This window comes from Charadrius vociferus, unplaced genomic scaffold (assembly GCF_000708025.1).
Source record: "Charadrius vociferus isolate BGI_N301 unplaced genomic scaffold, ASM70802v2 scaffold477, whole genome shotgun sequence".
NCBI classification, from domain to species: domain Eukaryota; kingdom Metazoa; phylum Chordata; class Aves; order Charadriiformes; family Charadriidae; genus Charadrius; species Charadrius vociferus.
Genome location: NW_009649449.1, coordinates 4,406,595 through 4,425,137, shown reverse-complemented (window position 1 = coordinate 4,425,137; position 18,543 = coordinate 4,406,595). Strand labels below are relative to the sequence as shown.

Below are 18,543 nucleotides of genomic sequence, written 5' to 3'. Positions count from 1 at the left end.
GTAAATGACACTGTATTCTCTGGTATATCTATCCTCTATACCATGTATGTTTTTTGGTTCTTTACTTTTTGGGGTCAGGCGTCCCAGCCTGCGATCCAAACCACCCTCAATCGTATCAGCAACACTACTTACTGTTTGCACACAGTGGAGAAAGAATTTCTTCAAAGAAATCTTGTGAGAGTCTGATCACAATGGGATCCACCCAATGTTATAACTATTTGGAGGAGAGATTATGGAATTACTGTGTTTCCTAAAAGCCTGTTCCTAGAAGCATGTAAAAATGAAGGAGAAAATCTCCCAGAGGAAAGTATGATCAAGGAAAGCTGCAACGTTTACCAAGCAGGACAGACAACATTTGAATATTTTATGAAAAAAAAGCTTACCCAGCACTCCCTACTTTGTTCTCAACAAAGGAGTTATCAGCATATTGCTTTGGTCACCTTCACCGTAACATGCTTAAGCACAGTTCAAGCCACAAAATTAAAAAATAAATAAATCAGGCAGGTTTTTACCAAATCTTTGTATTTTTCACTGAATTTCCATCACATACTGCCACACCTATGCACCTGTATCAGTCGAGGAAAATGCTGCTAATAAGCCCTCACAACCACGGACAGCAGCACTGAGCTGCCTCCACAACACACTTCTGTCCTGGCAACCTGACATCAAGTCACAGTTATCTGCCCAAGAATGAAGTACTGCCATAACCCTGCAACTTACTCTAATGCACACATTTTTTAAAACTTGTACAAACAGCCTCCTCTTTCCTTGTTCCCAAAGGACACCCTGCACTTGTTCCCTACTCTTTAATCTTGACAGACCTCACTGTTTTGTCTCCTTTCCAGTCTCACACCTCAGCACTTTCAGAGCCTGTACCAGCTACGACACTGAAGCTGCCAGTACGATGGAGGAAGTGACTGGAAGAATGAGGAGTCATGAAGTCATAGATGAAGCTTCTTTAGAAATGAGCCCCAGGTGACAATATGAATGCATTTGTGAGCAAGAAGTAGCTAATAAAAATGGCTTTTCCCATTGTAACTATGGCAAGACTTTTTTAAACAAGTCACTATTTTTTAACTAGAAAAATTAATATTCAAGGTAACTTTCTTCAAGACCAACCTACCCTACTATATAATACTTGGTGTAGCTATTTCATTACCGAGAGATTTGATTTTTCATTTCAAGGCTGCTTAATATTCTGATTCTAAGCTATCAAATAAGTAGTTTCAGTTGAGACCAGCTCAGTTTCAATCATGCATTGCATGTGGAAAAAGAAAACCTATTCTTCTTTGTTAATAGCATTTCTAAAGCTCCTGATATGTGTAGTAATTGTCACTGATTACAAACAGTGAAACCAGAACACAGCATGCAATAAGCGCAAATCTTTTCCCAGGAAAATTTTACCCAGTGTCTTCTATTAGCCTTGCATCAAACCTAATGGTCCGTCCTGGAAAGAGAGTCACTTTAATCTACTAATTTTAATGAGATTTTAAATTCAATTCTTCACTGAGCCACATCCATAAGCCTAGTATTTGCTGGTATGAAAGAAAAAAACGGAAGAAAAAAAGAAGTAACAGGTAAAACCCCTCGGATTTCTCTGGCTGTACATGCATGATTCTCAAAGGCTTTTGAGCCTAGAATGTCTCCCAGAACTGAATTATTGAAAATGCAGGGATCGCTAGGCTAGCATGACTTGGTAGTAAACATGAAGCAGTGCTCAAACAGCTGCCATTCTAATGATGAGATTTTCAGGCACCAAAACGTACATAATGTTTCTTAAGGTACATATATACTCTGTCCAGACATTGCATCAGAAAAATTGAAATAGCTGAAAAGCCCTCACCTCCAATACTCTCAGAAGGCGCAGCCTGCGCCCCAGAGGTAACAATTTTGTGTATGGAAACAACCAGGACCTAACACAGCAGCACATACGCTTCCAGAGAAAGGATTACAACCATTCATCCCAATACCCAGGACTTTGGAATTTAAAGAACTTTCAGTTGGCAGAAGACATCTGTCTTGTGCAAACTGCTGTTTGATGCAATAGCCTTATGTAAAATCGTTTGGGGTCATAACCATACAGGTCTTAATCCATCAACTGGATAATTTATCACCTGCAGAAGTGAAAGACACAAACTGACTGTTTTTCTTCCCCAAACAAAAGCAAAGGCAAAGGAGAGGGTATCTGCAAGTTCCTGGTGACTAGCGTTTCATTCCATTTCTTTTTCTATTTGGAAATGTCTATGGTATAATGCAATAGTGTGCAACAGCATGGACAAATCTACTTTCAAAATTCATTCTGGTCCACATAAATTCTATGCAACAGAAGCAGAAAACGGCAACCAAAACGAGAGCTGGCATAGTAAGAGCAGCCTGAGAGAAATGAGTACCCAGCTTCCTGGGGCATCTGTGTGCTATAAAACTTTTCTTTCTCTTTTACTCAGTAACATACAAAAAAACGCTCAAGTATTTTAACTCTACTTCTAAACTTCTGTTTATATTTCCCCTCTACCTGCAAACTTTTTTTGTTCGATCTTCTGGTCCTAAAGAACAACCCACACAAATGATGGGTAAAATATTAGCCTGATGCATACGCTAGGATAACCTACATCAGCTGATTGCTGGAAACTTTCCAGTAGCCTTTCCTTCCCACCCCATAACTGTGAGCTGCTGTAGTTTGCAGACTTATCCTGTTTTCTGTGCTCCATTTGAGCATATTACTGTTGCAGACCCACAAAGGAATTCACATTGCAAAGAAGATGCAACCAGGCAGCCTTCAGCATCAGCTGTCAGCAGGATAAAAGAAAGAGCAGAAAGAGATGTAAGTTAAATATATTCAACCCAGAGGCATTAGAATAAATACATACAGACACAGAAGAGAAGGAAGCTTTCAAGGCTCATTTTTTCCCCAGTCAGACAAGTTGGAAGACTTCCAAGTTACACTTCTTCCTCAAATTATTCTCTAACACTCTTCTCTTCTGCTACAGAATCACAGAATGGTTTGGGTTGGAAGGGACATTTAAAGGTCATCTCGTCCAACCCCCCTGCAATGAGCAGGAACATCTTCAACTCGATCAGATTGCTCAGAGCCCCGTCCAACCTGACTTGGAATGTTTCCAGGAATGAGGCATCTACCACCTCTCTGGGCAATCTGGGCCAGGGTTTCACCACCCTCATTGTAAAAAATTTCTTCCTTGGATCTAGTCTGAATCTTCCCTCTTTTAGTTTAAAACCATTTCCTCTTGTCCTATCACAACAGGCCCTGCTAAAAAGTTTGTCTCCGTCTTTCTTATAAGCCCCCTTCAAGTACTGAAAGGATGCAACAAGGTCTCCCCGGAGCCTTCTCTCCTCCAAGCTGAAAAACTCTCTCGGCCTGTCCTCATAGCAGAGGGACTCCAGTGCTCTGACCATTTTTTTTGGCCTCCTCTGGAGCTGCTCCAACAGGGCCATGTCTTCCCTGTGCAGAGGGCTCCAGAGCTGGATGCAGTACTCCAGGTGGGGTCTCTACAGTTAAGAGGTCATAATCAGAGGACCTGAAGTGGGTCTATAAGACTGTCCATGGCAAAATGCAGTGGCTACATTGGTTTTGAACCGAGGAAAGAGATCATTTTGCCTTCCTTTCTTTCCTCAGGGATGTCACAAGAACAACAGCTTCGTGTCCAAACTGAATACCAAATCACTCATCCAATTGTACATATCCAATTGTTGTTCAGCTTCATGTTAAAATACTTGACTTATCAAAAGTCATGCTGACTGCCACTATTCTTAACTTCTTGATCCCCCACAAAGCTACCCATGCCGTGCAGGAAACAATGTTCCGTGAGGTCTGCACACAGGACTCACTCAGCTGTGCAACATTCTGGCAGTGTATTAAGGAACAAGAACCACCATACTAAAATTTATTTGCACAAGATTTATAAACTGTATCATAAAGCCTCAGCTGTTTCTTTTAATTTTTACTATTCTTTAGCAATGGAACAATTGCATAATTAGTGGCTGTCATCAGAGAAAGTGCTTTTCATTCAAGGTTCTTAACACCATCTAAACCTTGAAGCTTAGGGTTTACACTTCTTACAATCCCTCTCTATATGGATCAATTTCACATACAGGTAGGTAATTCCCTAGGGAATACTAAATTCAGCAGAATGGCACAGACCCTTTCTAAACAATAAACAGAGCCTAATTTGTACATCTTAGCAGAGATGATGTCAAACTGAGAGCAATTGTTCACGAGCATGAATCAGTAAAATGATTCCAAGGACTCTGATGTGATTTCAGCTTTCTATTTCATAGGATTGGAGCTTTCTAATGTTCTCATTCTAGCACAGTGAAAGTAAGATTAAAAATCAAAAATGAATTTTTACACTTCAGCAATACAAAAAGTACTACTTGTTTCGAAGTGGTCTTCTAGCTACACAACAACAGGAAAAAATACGTGTCCAGGCAGTTCCATTCCACAAGTACTTTACCAAACCAGGAAAAAAAAAAATCAATCAAAACAAGAAGAAAAGCTTTGGAAAATGAACACATGAACTTTAAGAAATCTTTAATCTGTCTTGCATTGATTGCAAACTGCCCAGGAGTTGTACAGCCTCAGTAAATGCTTAGAATAAAAGATGGCTCAGTCTTCAAGCAAGAACAGAGAACAGAATTACCTTTGCCTTGCCACAGATCTTTGTGTGACCTTAGGTAATCCACTTATTCCCACTTGAGTTTTGTGAAATTGCGCTTATAACATTTCTCTACCTTAAGTCAGGCAAAACTTACGTATTCAGCTACACACAGTGCCTTGGACAGATTTAGACTCTCTAGAAAGCCACTGGTAGATAGGTATTTGATCCCTTTCAGTCCTACTGAAATTCCAGTATTTAGTTTCCTCTGAAACAATCTCACAGCCTCTCCAACAGAACATTCTTTAAAATACCAGAGCTGCTGGCAAATTATACTGAGATGCCTCTGACTCCATGTAGTGCAAAAGTCACAGTAGTTCACTATGATTTGTCTTCTGCTTAGGTCCTTCACACAACAGGCTTTCTGATCATAAAAACATACACATCTCCATAGTTCAGTTGCCCAATCAATTTGGTCTAGGTCAATAGAATGCAGTGTCAAACAAATAGCTCTTAGCAGTGCCAAAACCATGATAGAGATAAGGAAGTCTGCATACTAGATTTTTTGTCAGTACCAGTTATTGTATACTTTACTGGATACTATTTGTGAGAGAGAACATAACTAGAGGAAGAAACGTGACTGAGTTTCAGATCAACAAGTACAGCAAAAAAATCAATCTTCGTACTGCGTGTCTTTATGTTATGTAACACCAGAAGGTACCTGGTGTAATGCCTTTTGCTGTGAATAACAATTTATCTATGACGTGTTTCTGGAGCTCTCTTCAATTTGCCAAATGGACTGTGTAGTATCTCTCAGTAGACTGGAAACAAACCAGCTGCTGAAGCATTTACAATCTCTCCTACCAGGTTTCATGTTAAACCTCCAGCAGCTCAATCCTTGCTCTTTTAGAAAACAATACATTTTCATTTCTTACCTTAAACATTTGCTTGACTTTTTGTCGGGGTAGGTTCACGTTCAGTTTGTGCATTAGCTGGAGCACTTCACTAATACTCAAACTGCCATCACCATTTTTATCTGCTTCATCAAATGTCTGCTTCAACCACATTGAACAGGAGTTAAGGAACAGCACGGGATATCAATGGATATTACTGAACATTATGTATATATGAATTTTTTCATGTTAGGAAAGACTGTATACGAGGCTGGAGATAAGAAGTTCAAGGTAATTTATTACTCTACTATGTTATTTCAGTAACAGTTTCTAGACTTGCTACACTCAACCTGCAACACATGCTATTTACCCATACTACAGCACAGAAGAACTAACTTCTGAGCAACCTGCAATGCTGCATCACAGTTTGTCCTGTATAACCAAATGAAATAAACAGCTTTACAGAGGGAGTAACAGATGAAAGAATATACCTGTATGTTTTTCAGTTCACTCCAGTCATTCATCTCCAATTGTTGCCCAGAACAATATTCTTCAGGGACTCCTCTCTCTGTCTTTGGGAACAGGGAATAGAACAGCTCTGAAGCTTTGAGCCTAGTGCTTACTTTTAGCAAAATAAACACTTAAAGGAATCCCTATGCTACTGATAGCTCTCCAATGCTAGGAAACGCTCTCAGATAGTATAAGAAGGATATTGGTCTCTGGTCCTCTGGCGTTTTGAGAGGCTGTCTTCATCACTGATCCCTGCCATCAGATATTTTAGCCCTGTGATCCAGGTGCGTGCTTCCTCTCCACTGGAAGATACCAGGTCAAGAGATTCCATATGGTCTCCATAGTAGATGCTGAAGCAGCAGTTGGGATCAAAACTGCCATCGGCATAGCGCTGAAAGATCTCTGATTGCTTCCCCTCACAAACCTCCTGAATGGAGTCGATAGAAACTAGAATGACAAAAGCATGTAGTTCGTTAATGACTGTGTGCTGTGTGCATGCCCTACAGGATGCCTTTATCCTGTAGAGAAATTCTGTAGACAAAGGGCCCAAACCTCACATTGCAAGATCCCTGATTCACACAGGGTTTGCCTGCAACTCATTTACAGCATACTACACTACTGCAACCTATACAGCTAACAACAGCAGCTTAATCTTCATAAACCGTTAATCATAAAATCATTTACTGCCCTTTAAATTCAAGTACAACATTCTTCTTGATCACCTGTGAATAAACCAAATCCTTCATACTCGTTAGAAGGAATCAGAAGAAAGGTGCTGTGGTTGACACTCACTTTTGGCTTTCTCATTCTTTCGAGAGGGTCTCCAGCGAATACATGACTTGTGCTCATCCAAGTAATAGAAGCGGACCAACCCTTTGGAACTGCCACGGAGTTTGATCATTTGGGTACCAGCTTGCATGGAACTCATACATCTTTCCACTGAAGAGAGAAATAAAGTGGTATCATTAAGTGAGACTTTGCTCCCTTTAAAATCGCCTTTAAAGGAAGAAAACATAACAGTTCAAGTCAAAGGACAAGATTTCCTGTACTGACTGATATAAGAGGTATGATCAAAAACTCAGAAAGGTTCTTGGCAACTGTGGACTTACCTGTGAATCTGAAAGCTTTCATTCCCATATTAATAGGTATGAAACATACACATGTTGGAATTGGCGCAAGGTACATACCCTTCTTTAGACCATCTCGAATGCTAAATTTGAGCTCCTACAATATGTAAAACTTGTGCTGGGCACAGTATGAAATTGCACCTGGAAGTTCAGATCCTTGGCCAGCAAAATCTAGCACAGTTCCATCCATGTCAGGGAAGTTATTTTCATTATGCCTCACGGTTTTGCATACAGTTTTTACATATAGTACCCTTGTGGCGTAACAAGTTTTTTCACATTCCTCTTTGTAAAGTCTAGAGTTCCTGACAGCAATATCACCATTTAGAAGCACCATGGCTTCTTATGAAGCAGTTTAGTTCACATTCTGCCTATCCAATTAAAAAAAATAAAATTCATTACCTAGCTTGGTCATCAAAAGTATTCTAGGAACCCTAAAAATAATTCAAAGGCTTTTACGTACAAACGACTTAAGAGTTAAACCATTTTCACTGCCTTAAAAATTAACAGCAAGAAGGTGATTAGAATCCAGTGTGTGACTGCAAAGATGAAGCCAGCTGCAAAGGCTACGTTCTTATAAAGAGGTCTACCGTTAGGGTCAACAACAGAGTAATTTTATCCTATACCAGTCAGGTAAACATATAGCTGAACAAAAATCCAAACAAGTAGAAGGGGGCTTTATTTGGATTTGCCTTCTCTAATATAAATAGTATTTTACTGTGCTTAAACAGATTCCAAAGTTTTCTTCTTGGGAAGAAGCTGAAAGAACAATACTGAGCAGATATTATTTGCACTGATCAATGCTTTCTGTAAGGCACTCAAATACTACAAGTATAAATAAAAAAATATCCGTATTTTTTTTCTGCCCTATAACACATATGATGAGTAAAACCTCACATTTACATTAGAGTGGACCTGAAATATTAGTTAAACATAGTTCTTCATGACTGAGTTAGAAAAAACACTTGAACGCTAACAAAGTTGGATTTGTAGCCCATAACCTGGTACTATGGAAGACCTGCAATTTTCTCATAAGCACCTTAAGTTCAGAAGCTCAATTCTACAAATACTTACCCAGACAAGCTGCTCCCAGCATATGAACAATCCTAATAAGCAAATTCAGAAAAACACCTCTGCCTATTACAGCAGTTACAAGATTAGGACCTAAAATGCCTACTAGATCTACATAATTATATTTTAGCATTCAGTCCTATTTCATAAACATTTTGCCACTGCTTGCCAATACCCATCACTGATGAAACACAAAGCACATTAAAAACACACTAACAAGCAGAGTATAATAGAACTCCTAGCAGCACACTTCTTTTGGGGAATTTAACTGAACTAATAATATTCACCTTCTGATCACACTCTAAATTAAACTACTATCAAGTATCAGTTTCTAGAATAAGCGCAAGGAAATTCAGACAATATTCTTAACTTGCATGTTAACACCAAGGTATCACAATATGTCTGTAAAAAGGAAACCAGATTTGTAAAGGAAATGTTTGATCTTCACAAAAGGAGTCTGAGGCAAAGCTAAGCTGAATTTATCAGCACCATAATTTTGAAATTCCTTTAGTAAAAATACATTTTTAGCATGACAGAACAACACCAGGACTTCTACAAATCACGAGAAAGCTTTACAACCCAAACATTTACTTCTCTCCAAAAGCAAGAACGCCCATTTTCATTGCATATAGAGCCATCACAAAGGCATTGCATCTGTTTTCTCTTTACATCACACTTTTACTTGCCATCCATGCCAAAGAAAATTGTAAACTCTGGAAAGAGCACTGCTAGAAAGTTAAGATGGATTATCAGCTTTTCCTCTCATTGCTTTCACGGATTAAGTCACTGATCCTACAAATTTGCTCCTAGATGTTGTAGGAAGAACCTAGCAAATGTTTCTTCTTCCAAATCACTTAAACCCCGCATTGTCCTTGGAGAAGGCCTTTCACCTTATATCATACTTTGTTTCTGGGCCCTTAAAAACATGCTCCCCTCCCAGGGATTTGGCAGCATTATAGCGAGCGCAGCCAGCAGCCCTCAAAGAAACAAGTCTGGGAAGAAGGTCCCTCCAAGAGCTCCGCTCTGGCTCAGCAGGGCTCCTGCCCTTCCCTCGGGAACTGCTGGTGAACCGGGCTCCTGCATCCACAGCCCCCAGCAGCAAGGCTGGGGCCAGGCCTGCGCCCGCCCGAAGAAGAGGCATTCTTTTGAAATTCAGCTGCCGCAAGGAACTAAGCTTGACAACATTAATGCAAACTGTTAGCGACTGGCTATGTCCCAAGAATGAATGCAGACCCGTATTTTCTGCCAGGTCTCCCATGCTGACAGAGCAATGCCTGTGACACAACGTTCCTGTGGCTTTTCTGCCTGGTCTGTTTAAGTAAAGTTAAAACTATTACCATGTCCAATGTATTTATATATTTTTTTCCAGACCTAGAGATGAGAAGTGTAAATTACTACTCAGATTCTGGATGGAAGAATGAAAACTAATACACATAATACATATTCTAGTGAGTACAGATTTATAAATAAAAACAAGGAAATTCTGAGTTCAGGCTTTTATCAATCTATACATTGAGATTACAGATGAAACAGTGTCCAAACTAAAACACTCATTCTGTGTATTCCAAAAATGCATCAAACCCTACACAATCCTTTGGGGTAATTCAAGTCCACCTCTCAGGCAAAAGCAAAAACACCCAAGAGAAGCAAGGTAGAGTAAAAAGAAATGGAAAAATCATTGATGTTCCTGTGCTTTGGAGATCATATTCAGACAAATTCAGTTCATTTACTCAGGAAAAGAAGGTTCAACAAAATTGATTAATATGACTAAATCACTAATAATAAAAGAAAATTTAAGTTTAAAGCCACAGTTCTGTGGAGTACATTGTTTACATTAATAAAATATTTACAGAGAGAAGGTGTTAAATTAAGAACAAGGTAATCCCTCATGTAACATTTCATTTCTTAAAGCTGATCCCTTGGCTTCATCACAAATGCCCTTAGATGAAATCAGTGTGGTCAGCAGGTATTAGTCATAAAAGCAAATGCTGTGCTACACCTCAGAAGCATTAATGGAATTCACTCCGACATCAGATCCAAAGCAGATTTGAACTCGGCTTGACCGCTTCCCAGACACTGCAATCATTTCAATATCTGCTTTCATTCCCATTCAGAAGAAAGACAGACACTTCTCAAATTTACTGTGAGATAATAATTATGGAAATCTTGAACTTATTTTAATTTCACAAGGTTTATAGTTTCTTGGAAAAAAAAAATTGGTCAAAATAGCCCCCCCCAAATTTTGTTAGCACTAATCACACTGAGTTTAAACCACACTAAATTTCCAACTTCCTCTTTGGAGTTATTACATTAAATAATTTTATTTGAAGAAATGATAAGAGCAGAAATGAGAGAAGTATCAAAGACCGCACCTATTACAGAGCAGAAAATAATAAAGAAGCACCGATATAAAAGTACACTTTCCACAACACACATTTACTTTGCTTTTATGTGAAGTGCGAATACATGCCTCAGCTGTTAAAATTTTAACAAGCAGCCTTGGATAGCGTTTTTAATGCAGCGGTTCATTTCTGTGGCAGGATTACTCACCCAAACCTATGCAGGGCATACAGCGCCTCAGCAGCCGCCCTGCTGCCAGTTCCAGCCAATCTGGACACCGGGCTGTTCTCTGGTGATTCAAAGCACCACTGCAGTTAATGTTTGCGGACACAGACGTGAGTTCAGTTCTGTTTGGTGAGCCTGGCAACTGAATGGTCAGACCATACCCAATACTTGTTTTAAGTATCTGTTATCATCTTTTTGGTTTTGGTGACACAAGGAGAGGAAAGCACAAGAAAAGTCTTTCTTCTTGTGTCAGGAGAACAATAGCTTTTTTGGATCCTACCAACAGGACAGGAAGGAAAACCTTTGAGGTTAGCCAGGGGTAGCTAGACAAAGAGCAGGAGATGGGAGGGGAAAGAGGGCTCATCCACATCTCTACAGCTGTACGTGCACTGAACCGTACACCCTCACCTGTCTGCATGACTGAAAGTTTACACCACTAGAGAGACTGGCAGAAAAATTTGCAGAAAAAAAAAATAAATCACAGTGGTACTTATATCAAACAAAAAATAAAATCTTTTTTTCTGAAGTTTTCACAACATGTAAATGAGAATAGCACGCTGCTGAGAAGGCAAGTGAAACTGCTTCTCCTTACCATTGTTCAGATACCTTAAGGATTTGTTTCTATACCTCAAATAAAAATCCCTCCAGCCTTGCAATGAATCATTTTTTGGAAGAAATGGCTCCTAACTAATTTCAATTAAGGCTGAAGTTTTCCTCTTGGTTACATGATAGTTTGCACTTCAATAGTACCTATTTGCAGAATTCAGTTGAGGTTCAGCTCTCTTTTGATCTAATGAGTTGCCTCAATTTACATCTGGACAAAATACAGACATGGAAAGAAGACGGATCTTTGTACTGCGGCAAAAAGCAACATCATAGCAGAGCAGGAAACAGAAACATAGAACATTTAGTTCCCTTCTTGTGTTCTTACAAAGTGACACTAGACTGACACAGCAAAAAGCCTCAAAGCTGGTTTTCATAGATCATAGTAACATTTACAGTTACTATAAAAAGTTTTAAAGTAACAATAAATAACAAAACTACAGAAACCATAAGTCCCTACAATTTGTCCTGATACAAGAAAAAAAAAAAAAAGAGCCCAATTTCATGCTTACTGTTAGAAAGACATTCTAACGTCTGTTAATTATTTATGGTTCAGTAGCATTATTGTCTGTGAGGAGTTTCTGGGTTTGATGTAAATGTGTGAAGGAGTGGGAGTATTTTAGCATGTGAGGATGAAAAGAAGTTGGAAGGGTTGAGTCACTGAGTATTTTTATACACGGACCAGCTTTGACAAAAGATTCGTGTCCAAAGGTCAATATGGCTCCAGGTTAGGTGGCACAGCTTTGGCCCTGGTCAGTCTCTTTAGAAAAGTCCGAAGGCCAACATCACCCAACTCTGCGGAGTTCTGCCCCGTTAACAGATTCTGACAAGACGCGTCCTGACTGTGCACTTCGAAACAACCACTCTTCTCAACACTACAAGGAGAGGAAAATAGATTTCAGAGGCTTATTTCTCTCCGGGGTCTCCAGAAGATGCAGCATATTTGTGAGCCTAGAGAAACTCCTCCCTATAAGGGCAAGGGGATCCTTTAAAATATTACCAAACAAAACCAGCCTTCCCACACGCAAACAGAGGACTCCCACACTTGTCATACATTCAGCACTGCAAACCCATTGAAGAGATAATAATTGCTACATTTTTAAACAGTCTCACTGGAAATAGTTTTGCAGCTATAACTGCCTCAGCAATAGGTAAACCAAAGAACTGACTGGCTCCAACTATTCCAGCCAGGAATATCAGTTTCAGATTAGACAGGAATTTAAAATTTAAAAACCCAACCAGAAAAATACACAAACAAACAAAAAAAAAACCCCAAACCCCCACAAACCAGAAGCAAAACCCACAAAAACCAGAAACGTAGACATTGTCATGCAGTGAGTGGCACAATCAAGAGTTAACCTAAGGTATTTTCTGTCTACAATGTTCATAGACCAGGTACAGCAGGCTGATTGGCATCGTTATGCCAGGATCCAATTTAAAAAAAGACCACATCCAACTTCACTAATCTTCATTTGTCTCATTTTACATTCCTACAGCCTTGTGAGCAGGTTGTTCTCACCTTTTAAACCAACCATCTTATTATTAGTGCAAGAACTTTCTCTCCCTTATTTGCTTTCACTGACTCAAGCCTCACTAAATTTCAGGACTCTACTATTCTTTTCATTAGCAAAAAAAAAAAAAAAATCTTAAAGGATCTTCGAAAAAGAAAATTTCTGTATAATTCTGCAAGAAATGGTTGGGACAGTGTTTGCTGTGTATAAGAGAGAATGCAAGACTGAATCCATCCTTCAAGCGCACAACCCCTAATAAATGAGATGTTAATGGGAGAAGAGATGCTCTTAATCCAGTGGAAATTAGGGTGCTTAATTCGAGGTCAGTCTGTCAGCTCTCCGTCTCTCAGCTGAGACTCCATCAGCCATCTGGATCCAGAGAAATGCAGAAACAGAGTAGGATGGCATTTCTGGACCTCTGTAAAAATTCCCATTAGTTTCTAAGCTATCTATACCTCCAACTTTCTTGTTAAAAAAAAAAAAGACAACCCAACTTTGATTGATGAAGCTGACAGATGAGTAGGACAAAAAAGTACTTCCAAGGCAACAGATGGTTCTGGTCAAGGCCACTGCAGATTTTCTTAATGGACATGAGTGGCTCAAGAAGACTGCTATTAAAATGCGTTTACTAGAACAGGAAACATCTAATTTCTCTAGCCATTTCCAACTAGGTTTCTGTTTTTATTACCTATTTAAAAGAAAGGCTGCTATTAAGCAGAACAGGACCCTTCTCAGATAGCTAGTGAGGCCTAAGAATTTTGCCATTGTGTATCGGTATTCAAAAATCAACCTCCCAAGAGTCCAGTGACTTACTATGGAAGAACGCAACAGACATACTTCTAAATGCTCATTTCAAAGACTGAAAACTACAAATATTGCATGAAAAATCAAAGAGTTAAGAGGTGTACAAATTCTGGCGGATAGCAAACCTGTCTTGCTGTGGGGATAGAGAGGGAAATAGATTCTATCTATGCAATAGAAAATTTCAAAAGGTCTGCGCATGTCAAAATGTACAACTTTGCATTTGCTTTTCCAGAAGAATGTAAAGAAATCAGTAATGAAATTATAACTGAGAGGTTCTTGAAGGCCAAAAAATTGCACTAGCGACTACACAAAATAACACAGGACTAGGGCTGTGTCTCAAGTTCTTCCTTCTTTTCCGCTCCCCCGTACTACTGCTAGACAAAGTTGTCACGAAATAAGATTTAAACATGAAAGCTTTCAAGCTGACACCGTTTTGCTCAACTAAGTGGCAGGTATTCAGCTTGCATCTTACCAATATGGCCGATTTTCCATCTCGGAGAAGCTACAATGCTGCCACCAACCCAGAAAAACTCTTCAGCCAGACGGGCCACTGAGAACTTATTTTGAAGCAAGGGAGATTTTGAGGCATCCATATCTGAGACAAAGGCTGCTTCAGAACTGAATACAAGCACTGATGGCCTTAGTAGATATCAAGATTCTGTAGTACACATTTTCAATGTAACAGAATAAAAATATTATCAGGAAAAAACAAGATAATCGGTGATTTCCAAAATCCGGTGGTATTTTTCAGGTTGTAACAGAGCAGTTTCACAGCAAATTTAGGCCTCCTCCCCTGTCCATATTTGGAATATTAAAATCCCAACAAAATCCTTTTGATTCTATGTGACGTACCTATGTGTCTACTTTTGAGGATTGGGTGGGTTTCAGTTCAACATTTTAAAGAAGACACATGATGGATACGGACAGGGCCACGAGGCAGGATGGCATGTAGATGAATCCATTTCTGGACAGAAAGACCTCCTGATGATATTCTTTTTCCTTTGCTACTTTACCAGCTGCTAAGCATCCACCACAACATTGTACCAATTTACAGTTGTTGGCTTCTCCATGCTGCTTCCTTCTTCTGACAGCAAGTCCTAAATAAAGGCAGCCTTTTTATATATTTGATTACTAACAGATTTGCAAGTCCCGCTCTTGCTGAGAGCTCTACTTGCTCTTCAAAACCAACCAACAATATCCATTGCAGTAAATAAGTGCAAAGTTAATAGTACAATCCATTCCCCTCTCTGCCCTCCTGAGCCACCCTTGCCTTGCACTGTGAATCTGTCCAGGTGCTTAAGCTCTTCAGTCTCTTTCCAGGTCTGAAAAAAAAAGATCACATTTTCTTCTCGTACAGCTCTTCAAAATATCATTGCACCAGCCTTCATTTTTTTCTCAGAAGGTTCTCCTCAGTATTTTAATGGACATGCCTGATAAAAGAAAGAACATTTCTCTCTAGGCAGTAAAAACTAGATACGATGCAAACACAGCAACACATGTTTGCTTCAAATCCTAAATCCATCATACGCACTAATCCTAAAGCCATGGTTCTGCCCTATCCAGTCAAGGGATTTAGGTGACACGTTACAGCTGTAGGGGAAAAAAAAAAAAAAAAAGATGGTTTAAAAAGTGCTTTCTTCTTCTTCTTTTCTTTTTTGCCTATGGTAGCAGCATCTTTCCAACCCATTTAGGAACGTCTTTGCAAACTGACACAAGCCCATAAAAGATGCTTGCTGAGGACACAAGCCAGGCAGCTACCCTGAGCAGAACAAACTCTGTCCACAGAAACAAGGAACAGTGCGGGTGCCTGAAAACCGACAGAGATAAAAGCAGGTAAGGATTAAATTTGAAAAAGCACTCAGTCACTACCTCATTCCATTTGAAATGCATCCATTATACTCCAAATACAGAAATCTGTCATTTATGTTATCACAATCTCTTAATCTACATTAAGTTTTAAGTACAATATACAATTGCTCTTGCCATCTGTGATCTGTACAAGAAGCCTAATATGCTTCTAGCTTGATGAGCTAAACACAAATTGCCCGATTAAAAACACATTCATTAAGTGCTTCCTACTCCTCCTTTCACAGTTTGAAAAAGCTTTAGAGTAGATAATTCTACAGATGATTCACTCTCGATTAGAAGTTGTTTATTTCACCACCTATGCCCAGATTTCTTACATTAGGTTGGACTCAGAGTTTAACCACAGATTAATTCCGAAGAAAAAACAAACTGGGTCTGCACTAAGGGTCAACAGTGGCAATAAAGCTACGTACACTCTTGTTACGTTCTGCTATTTATTCAAACACTTCAGAAATAGCCTTCCATTCTCCTAAGGCACCTTTCAAGAGTATTTTAGTGAGATGACTGCAAATTGTCATCAGAAGAGGAGCAACTTCAGTAAAATGTAAGAAGTGTATATCCATACAACAGAAAACTGCTACACAGAAGGCAAGAACCCATGAAGTACAGTTCTAAAGATCCTCATCCTTTTTTCAGATGAAGTAAGATCTAGCATGGGCCGGGATGAGACCTGAGCAATGTGAGCCGAATTACCTGCTCTACCACATGCTTCTCTGAATTTCTTAAATAAATCAGTAAACATCGCTGTGGGTAATTTCTATGCTATAGAAATAACATCTTAAATGGGGAGAATGACATTGTTGTACCTCACAAAGGAGGAGATACAACTAAACATTAAGGCTCTCAATCACAAGGAGACAGAGTTAAGGTAAAATCTTGCAATAAACCAAAAGTATTGCAGATGTGTTCTTGCAGCACTAATCAGAAGGATTCCTTGCAGTCTTCCAGGTTGTACATGCAACATTATCTCAGTAGCCGGCAGTCTGTGTGCTAGGCAGCAAAAAAAAATTTAAAATTCAAAAATTAATTCTGCAAGGACATCCTAGATTCTGCATTATCCATTTATGTACTATCAAGCTGTGGACAAAGGGAAGGGAGAAAAAAAGTGAAACATAACTCCTATTGCAGCATTGCCCAAGATACTAGTTTCACAGTTCAGAATTAGAATTCTTCACAAGCAGGACTTTGAATGTGGATTTGCTTTTATTCCAGTACAGAGAAAGGCCAGTGATTTATATCAGAGAAATGCCAGTGACTTATAGCACCAGAAAAGAACTATTTCAATGTTCAAGTTGAAGTTAGATTTGTAATCCAAAGTCCCCCCAGAGCAGGTTAATTTAAATCCTTTTAGTTGGCACTATCAATCCATCCTTCAGGCCTCCTAAGAAGATGATCACATAAAAAGAGAAAAATAAAATCTTTCAAAAAGCCCCTCTATTTACTGATAATGCTGGATACCAGGTAATAGTGTGGGAAAGGAACAGGAAATAACAAAGGGTTAAATGTGACATAATCCCTCTCCCAACTCTTAAGCATACTGAGCTTAGTACTTAGGATATAAGCCAATTGAATGGGTTTCTATTCTTGCCTCACTTGACATCCTCAGAAAAATCTTGCTCACCTGACACAACTTGCAGATTAAAATCTTCTTTCCATGGCACTTCAGGAACTTATTATTCTGTGAGCGTAACAAGGGCTTTTCATGCCACAAAAAGATTTGAAAACCAACAATGTTTGAGTCTGCTGGATGGCCTGTGGCTTAGCCAAAAGCAGAACTCAGAACACTTGATGAAAAATGCTAGAATGTCAAAAGTCTTGCAAAAGAAGAAATTCGCTTCAAGAATGGCAGAAAAGTCAGACTTGATCATACAGAGAAAGAGCATCTTGCAGAAGATATAAGAGCACAACATACATAGAGTTTGGAAGATGGACAAAAATGAGCAAAATGGAGAGCCTCCTGAGACAAATGGGTTTATCATTAATGCAATCCATCAGGATGTATGGATTCCTTTCCAACATGCATGCTTTATTGTTGAGGGAAGGAAAAGGTATTAAAAATTATTTAATACATAGAGAAACAGCTGTAGCCCTCCAAGTAGAAAAGACAAAACAAAAAATTTCAATGCAGCAAATTTCAATACATAAGCCAAACTTTGATCTCCCTTTTTGTCTTCTGTACATCAAGATTCAAGCAGAAGATAAAACGAAGCAGCAACACGAGAGGTAAATTAGGCTCACGGTGTAGAAAGAAGCTTAAGTGTATCAGGTAACAGCATGCAGACTCAATTTCTGTACTTCAGCTCACTACCAGTTGAACATGTAACAGAAAATACTTTAGGTGTACTTAATAAACTGATTTTCAAAGTTCAATATAATGATCGCCAGAGACATTAAATATTACAGACCTGATACTGTAATTGACTGGTGAATCCCCAAGGATTAGACTTCTAACTTCACAGCTATGCACTCCATTTATCTTTGCATGAACACACTACAGACCCAGTTTACCAGATTAACAAACTAACCTCGTCACAAGAGGCTGACTCTAAAATACTGAGAAACACATGGGCAGCAAGTAGTGGTACACCTATTAAATTTAATACAGGTATCACGATTTCCCACTTCCCATCGAGGGAAATCTTACTCCTAATGGCTGTAGAATAAAAAGAAATTGATTGCCAACCCACAACAGAAGTCAAAATAAAAGGAGGAAACAAAAGTTCTTAATGTCATCTGGCACACTGCCACTTATCTGTACACACTCTCTCTCTCACTTACTTTTACCCTCCCCATTGCACTTTCAGCTGTAAACACAAGTCAAAAAGCTGTGGAAAAACTGCAGAAATCACAGTTACATCTTAGATAACCCAGCCTAAGATCATCATATGAGTTAGTAGGCCAGTCACTGTCTTCTGAAGTACTAAATGCCAAGATATTTCTAAGGGAAATAGCAAAAGCACTGAAATCTCATTGAAATGCACATTAC

The 18,543-nt window shown here is 39.1% G+C and overlaps 1 protein-coding gene across 1 annotated transcript in view; it reads right to left on the bottom strand.

The window, feature by feature from the left end:
- Nucleotides 1–14,239, bottom strand: part of PLCH2 (phospholipase C, eta 2) — a 49,020-nt gene extending 34,781 nt beyond the window's left edge. The window contains exons 1-4 of the mRNA XM_009889676.1: nt 14,164–14,239; nt 6,806–6,952; nt 6,217–6,460; nt 5,546–5,675 (exon numbers count right to left, since the gene is read on the bottom strand). Coding sequence (XP_009887978.1) covers nt 5,546–5,675; nt 6,217–6,460; nt 6,806–6,941 — 510 coding nt within the window. The 5' untranslated portion in view covers nt 6,942–6,952; nt 14,164–14,239. The remainder of the gene's footprint in view (nt 1–5,545; nt 5,676–6,216; nt 6,461–6,805; nt 6,953–14,163) is intronic.
- Between the last annotated feature and the right edge of the window lie 4,304 nt (nt 14,240–18,543).